General features: G+C 48.0%; 1 protein-coding gene across 1 annotated transcript; it reads right to left on the minus strand.

Annotated features, from left to right (window-relative positions):
* Positions 1 to 221: 221 nt before the first annotated feature.
* On the minus strand, positions 222 to 6,132 carry LOC142922973 (uncharacterized). The gene is made up of 2 exons (XM_076063907.1): positions 5,875 to 6,132; positions 222 to 2,689 (listed from the first exon to the last, which is right to left on the minus strand). The coding sequence occupies exons 1-2, from the start codon at positions 6,056 to 6,058 to the stop codon at positions 2,037 to 2,039; spliced, it is 837 nt and encodes a 278-aa protein (XP_075920022.1). The 5' UTR covers positions 6,059 to 6,132; the 3' UTR covers positions 222 to 2,036.
* Between the last annotated feature and the right edge of the window lie 1,053 nt (positions 6,133 to 7,185).

The following is a 7,185-nucleotide window of genomic DNA, read 5'->3' on the forward strand; positions in this document are numbered from 1 at the left end:
TGTCGAGTATTTTAATTTTACCAGTGGGTCAATGAGGGAAGGGGATGATGATTAATGTAGTGATAGAATGGGTGGGTCATTCTTGAGAGCATGAAAAAGTGCGTGAGGTTGACACAGTGAATGATCGGGTGATTGTGTGATCAGGTAAATATATGACTCATGAGGAGAGAGAGGGAGTATTTACGTGAGTCATAGATTTAAGGAAGTGGGTGAGTTCATAATGGAGTGAGTACCAGTTTATTGAGTTGAACAAGGCGAGAACTAAAGCGACCAGGATGAGTCTCATTTGCAAGAGAGACCTGGATCACCCAAATTACCAAAGCTAAATAAAACACAGAGTTACAGTAATTAAAGCAAACATACTATTTTCTTCTTTCGATAAAGCATATATAAACAATAGAAAGACAACTGCTGTCTCATGAAAAATCGAAGTAATGGAGCTAAGGGATGATAGAATGTGTGAGTAATGTGCGACATGGATGTCCTCTGCCCCCTACACGACTGAACATTTTCTTTGACTACGTAGTTTGAGACGATTTCCATGGATGTACCAGTAGAATTTATCTGGTATATATATAATGGGAGGCTGATCGATGCCTGAGCCGGTCATGGTATGGCTCTCTATTGTTAAACCATATTATGAATGCGGATGATCTGGTGATTACTGCCCACTCTAAGGAGAAGTTGGAGACACTACAGCTAAACATGAAGCATGCTACTAAAATATGGGCCGTTACCATCAGCCCCACTAAAAAAAATCACCTCCCTGGGTATTTTACATCATAAAAATGCTCCCTTCCTCAATTTCTCATGTATTTGGGGCACCTGAGGAGAGAGTGGAGTGGGCAGTGTGCTGATGATCAAGTCCGTTTTGGGAGCCGAGGTCTCATTTAAAATAATTCGAGCAGCATTATATTTTCATCAACTGCTCAACAGTGTGGAAGCTACCTGGCATGTCACTCCATAAAAATCTTCATGTCTTCTCGGCCACAGTTATACCCTTCCTTATCTCTCTCGAAAGGAACATTAAGGTTAGCTTGCCTACGATCTATTCAGGGTTTAACCAGACTGGACTTTGTAAGCTCACAGATTCCTAGAATATCTGGACAAATGCCCATCTGTGGGCTCCTCCAGCAAGCGAGGCTGCGTTGATTGTGTCATGCAGTCCGTATGCAGTCACGGCATCCCCAAGCAGCTTCAATTTGGCTGGATAGATGACTGGTATCAGCAGTGTCATGATCGGCTTCTGTGGAGGAGGTTCATGAAAGGTGCTGCTGGGGAAGTGGAGGCAGTTGCCCTCCAGCAACAGCATAGGGCAGAGGAGCGAGGCTCAAAACAACGAGCAGAGCGCCAAACAACTGACACAAATAAAGTTGGCACAGTGGGGAGCACGGCTGTTGCATCTGCCCATCATCTTCCTAAGTCAATCCATGGCACCTGCGTCTATTACATGACCTCCTGCCAGCCAGCCTTCGACACTTCACGTGGCCTCAAAATGCACCGAGCATGGCACAAGTGCTGTGGTGATGTCACCGCCACTTAGGGGTGAACGACGGTTGTCGCGTTGTTGTTGTGCGTGTGTGCACGGACGCATGCACGCCTGTGAGTCTCGTGTATGGAGAGATAAAGAGAGGCAGCCGGGCAGGGTGCTGGCCATTCACCCCGTGTGCCATTCAGAGCTTCATAGGCGCTTGCCCCAACATTCTGGTAAGGCTATACAGCGGATGATTGTCACTGTTGTGTGTGTGTATGGACGTTCACCCCCCTCCCACCGCCCCCGTGTGTGCAGGGACTCATTACGCCCCCTCCCGACAAGCAGACCGGCATCCGGACTAAAGGTAAGTGACAATAACATTTTTTTTCCATTTAAGTAACTTTATGTTTTGCTCACAATACAGTATTTATTAGAGTGTTGCATGCAAATGTACAATATTTTGTCTTATATATGACTTAGTTGATGTTCTATGGGGTATGTTTGTCTTTCTGAGTAATGTTTTAATTAGGGTGGTGTCATTTTCACAATTTCCCCAATATTTTTAAATGGCCGACTTGCGCTTCAGCAATTTTCGGAACCAATGGCTAAATCTCTTCATCTTCTTGGACTTGGTGGTGGTGGCAGAAGTGGTGGTGGAAACGGTTGCGGTGGTGGAAGCTGTGGCAGCGGCGGTGGAAGTGGCGTCGGTGGTGGTGGCATTGTACATTTGAGACACGGTCCATATTAGCTCTTTCAGCTGGCTACGGAGATGCAGGTTCTCTTCTTGCAGCCTCTTTTCCCCATGCCACATGTCCTCGTGACGCACCAGCTTCCCGCGCAGCCTAAACTGTTCCTGCCCTCTCTGCGGATTCAGGAAGGTCAACTTCCTCAGGTGGGCGTGCAGCGACCTCCGGAGATCTTCGTTTTCACAGCGCAGCGACATTTGCCGCTGTGCTGCATTGCAGTCTCGGAGAAAATCCGCATGGAGAGACTTGCTCTCCCTGCAAGGCACTCTCGTGGGCTCCAGCTCCAACTGGCGCTCTTTAAGCTGTTGAACCAGGCTCCTGATCTCTCTCTGGAGAGTCTCTCGGTTCTCCATGAACTCCTCCAGCTGATGCTGTAGCTCCAGACGGAGCATCTTGCTCTTCTGACAGAGCTCCACATTCTGCAGGCCCATCCTCTCCGTAGACAGCGTCGTGGTCTCATGGTCAAAGTCTGAAATGGAAAGCGTAAAAAGAAGATATATGAAGATCCCCATCCCAAGCATGGCCAAGACCAGAACGCCAACGATCAGCAGCACCATGCTCAGTTCGAGTTGACGGCACGCGGGACAGAAGCAAGTGTGAGACACGTCACGAAGGGGCGTGTTATTTATCGTGACGTCATTACCGGATGTGACGTACACTATGACGTAACAGCCATCTCTGCCCACTTATTGTCAATCATTGCCCACCACGTGACTCCACGGCCCTGCCCCTAACCGTGCAGCTCCTCCCCCATACTCTTCTTCCGCCTTCCCCACGTGACGCGAAGCGAGCCAATCACGCGAGAGGCGGCGCGCGGTCGGCCCCGCGTCCGCTTCCCGCCATTCTTGCAATGGGCGGCGGGGCCGCTCAGGGTGGGGCGCGGGGCGCGGGGGCGAGTTCACTCCACGTCGCGAGTCGGGAGGAGGGACGAGGGGGAGGGGCCAGGAGGGACGAGGGGGAGGGGCCAGGAGGGACGAGGGGGAGGGGCCAGGAGCGGGAGGGGGGCGGAGCTGAGAGCTGCGAAAGTTTGGGGTACCACTACTTGAAAAATATACTGTACCACAGAAATTAGTTTATGTTTAGTTCGATTTAGAACATCTTTCCAATGGTTGCTTAATTTGAAACCAACTTCTCGGTTGAAATTGTGTCTGTGTTTGTAGATCTGAATTGCCTCGTGAACAAATCTCTGATAAAAACCCGTGGGTTTGCAAAGAACCTTGGTATCGGAGAAAATTATATCGTGATCACCCACAGCATTGTAACAGTGATCAGCAAAGAATTCGTTTTGCTGTGTTTCAAATCTGATTTGTGCTCGTGAATTCGGTCAGAGACATGTCGCTTTGTCTCCCCGATATAGCAATCACCGCAGGTACAACTCAATTTGTAAACCCCGGGGTACTGTAAGTCAGGAATGCCATCCTTCACGGATGGGATCAGATCACGAATTTTGTGTACTGTATTGAACCGGACCTGGATCTTGTGTTTGTTTAGAATTTTGGAAATCTTTTTAGTAACGCCTGCTATATATGGTAGTGTGATGGTTTTGGCCGGAGTATCAAGTGGTTGTTTCTGTATGGAGGGAGAAACAGCTTGGCGGATGGTACGGTCAGAGTAACCATTCCTTTTGAGGGCCAGGTGTACATGTTTTAATTCACTGGTCAGGTGGTGTTGGTCCGAAATGCAATGAGCCCTATGGTATGAAGTTTTGATGAGAGAATTCTTTTGGGCTGGGTGGTGGTGGGAATCAGGTTTCAAGTAGGAATCTGTGTGGGTGGGTTTCCTGTAGACAGAATGCCCCAATGAGCCATCAGGTCTCCTCTCAAACAGAACATCTAAGAATGGTAGCTTAAATTTCGATTTAAAGTTTTCGTGACTGCAAGGATTCATCTTCTTTGGTTCTTTCGGTAAAGTCACGTAGAATGAGAATAAAATAATAAATTGATAAAATAAAATAACACAATAATATTCTCACGACGTTTCGGCCACAACACAAGCGGCCTTCATCAGGTGAAGGGGACGAGACTGTCTGGAGGACAGCGCTGGAGTGAGAAAGCCACGCTGAGATCGCGATCTTTAAGCTGTGAGAAGAAACAAAGCGCCTTGACAAAGGAATTAGCATTTAATTTAGCATTGAAATGGCTGAGTGATTAGCTTGTGACTGGTCACAGAAAAGGCTATATTAAAGTTAAAGCATACACATCCGCAAAGGCACCCCTTGACAAAGGAATTAGCATAGAATTTAGCATTGAAATAGCTAAGTTAAAGTATACACATCCGCAGAGGCACTCCTTGACAAAGGAATTAGCATAGAATTTAGCATTGAAATAGCTGAATGATTAGCTTGTAACTGGTCACAGAAATAGCTATGTTAAAGTCAGAGCATATACATTCACCGAGGCACCTAGTACAAATCAAACAGGAGAATTTAGCATTGAAATAACTAGGCGAATTTAGCATTGAAATAACTGAGTGATTAGCTTGTGACTGGTCACAGAAATGGCTGTTGAAGTTAAGGCCTACACATCTGAGCTATTCACTGTAACTGGGTATACAATACAATATATAATGAATACTATATCATGAACCAAAAAAAATACTAAAATATAAATTACCTCAATGTTATCAATAAACTCTATATTCTCCAATCAGCTAAGCTACCAACAATAAGTCGTTATATATCACAATGCTATATGGCGAAAAATGGGTGGATTCTTACCCTCAACTTTAGCAACACGGATAGCTTAACCGTGGTTAATGGTATGGTTTACAACATGGAGTATAACAGCGCCTCGCAGCTGTCTCTCTCCCCCTCCTCTGTTCCGACCATCGATGAACTCGTCCGTCTGAACGGGACCCGTAGCTATCCGTGGTGCTAAAGTTGAGGGTAAGAATCCACCCATTTTTCGCCATATAGCATTGTGATATATAACGACTTATTGTTGGTAGCTTAGCTGATTGGAGAATATAGAGTTTATTGAAAACATTGAGGTAATTTAAATTTTTGTATTTTTTATTGGTTCAGTATATAGTATTCATTATATATTGTATTGTATACCCAGTTACTGTGATTAGCTCAGATGTGTAGGCCTTAACTTCAACATAGCCATTTCTGTGACCAGTCACAAGCTAATCACTCAGTTATTTCAATGCTAAATTCGCCTAGTTATTTCAATGCTACATTCTCTTGTTTGATTTGTACTAGGTGCCTCGGTGAATGTATATGCTCTGACTTTAACATAGCTATTTCTGTGACCAGTTACAAGCTAATCACTCAGCTATTTCAATGCTAAATTCTATGCTAATTCCTTTGTCAAGGGGTGCCTTTGCGGATGTGTATGCTTTAACTGTAACATAGCCTTTTCTGTGACCAGTCACAAGCTAATCACTCAGTCATTTCAATGCTAAATTATATGTTAATTCCTTTGTCAAGGCGCTTTGTTTCTTCTCACAGCTTAAAGATCGCGATCTCAGCGTGGCTTTCTCACTCCAGCGCTGTCCTCCAGACAGTCTCGTCCCCTTCACCTGATGAAGGCCGCTTGTATTGTGGCCGAAACGTCGTGAGAATATTATTGTGTTATTTTATTTTATCAATTTATTATTTTATTCTCATTCTACGTGACTTTACCGAAAGAACCAAAGAAAATGGTAGCTTACCATCTTTCTCCACTTCCATGGTCTTGTTCTTCTGACAGAGCTCCACATTCTGCAGGCCCATCCTCTCCGTTTGCAGCGTCGTGGTCTCGCGGTAAAAGTATGAGATGGAAAGCTTAAAACGAAGATAAATGAAGATCTCCATCCCAAGCATGGCTAACAGAACGCCAACGGTCAACAGGGCCATGCTGAGCTCGTGTTGACGGCACGCGGGACGGAAGGAAGTGTGAGGCACGTCACGAAGGGGCGTGTCCTATATCACCGGATGTGACGTACAGCCATCCCTGCCCGCTTATTGGCAATCATTGCCCACCACGTGACTCCACGGCCCCGCCCCTTACCGCGCAGCTCCTCCCCCATACTCTTCTTCCGCCTTCCCCACGTGACGCGAAGCGAGCCAATCACGCGAGAGGCGGCGCGCGGTAGGCCCCGCGACCGCTTCCCGCCATTCTTGCAATGGGCAGCGGGGCCGCGCAGGGGGGGGGGCGGTGGGGGCGGGGGGGGCGGGGGGGGCGGGGCTGAGTTCACTCCACGTCGCGAACGGGAGGAGGATTGACGAGGGGGAGGGGCCAGGAGGGACGAGGGGGAGGGGCCAGGAAGGACGAGGGGGAGGGGCCAGGAGGGACGAGGGGGAGGGGCCAGGAGCGGGAGGGGGGGAGCCGTGGCGCCGCTCTTGGGCCGCGAGGCCTCCCCCTGGACCCGCGGCGCCACGCGGAGACCGCGACAGCAGCAGCAGGAGGTGGTGGTGGTGGTGTTTGTGGTTGTAGGCACGGGAGAGGTGGTGGTGGTGTTTGTGGTTGTAGGCACGGGAGAGGTGGTGGTGGTGTTTGTGGTTGTAGGCACGGGAGAGGTGGTCACGGACAGGCGGTGAGTGCCGGGTGATGGAGGGGGGGGGATTGCAGGGTGAGTGAGTTAATGAGGAGAATTAATAGGTGAGGAGGGTGAGTGAGTTGAAGGGTGAGGTGAGTGAGTGGGTGAGTGGTGAGTTCACGACAGGGAGATTGGGGCTGAGTGAGTGAACGCAGCGCACGGTAAAGATCCCCTGAGAGCATTCGCAAGAGTTGGACATTGAGTGCCGCTGTCAGGGTCCACACGCAAATTACTCACTTGGCATGATATACAAATTAACCATTGTAAACGATAACTTTAAAAAAGTCCGCTATTTGTCAGAGCTAATGCGATGTGCGTTTTGCATATTTGTAGCACGTTATAACCATCGTCAACATCGTCATTTAGAGTAACCATTAGTCCATACGTGTCACTTGCTAATAGTCCCCGGGTCAATCACAACTTTGCCGTGCGTGCAGGCTTTGT

This window comes from Petromyzon marinus, unplaced genomic scaffold (assembly GCF_048934315.1).
Source record: "Petromyzon marinus isolate PM22_M1 ecotype Great Lakes invasive population unplaced genomic scaffold, UKy_Petmar_22M1.pri1.0 PM_Scaffold_24, whole genome shotgun sequence".
NCBI classification, from domain to species: Eukaryota; Metazoa; Chordata; class Hyperoartia; order Petromyzontiformes; family Petromyzontidae; genus Petromyzon; species Petromyzon marinus.

Coding starts and splice junctions, on each gene's coding strand:
- LOC142922973 (XM_076063907.1), bottom strand. CDS start 6,058: ATGGCCCTGTTGACCGTTGGCGTTCTGTTAGCCATGCTTGGGATGGAG. Junction 2,690..5,874: donor CATGGAAGTGGAGAAAGATG/GTAAGCTACCAT, acceptor TTTCCATTTCAG/ACTTTGACCATGAGACCACG.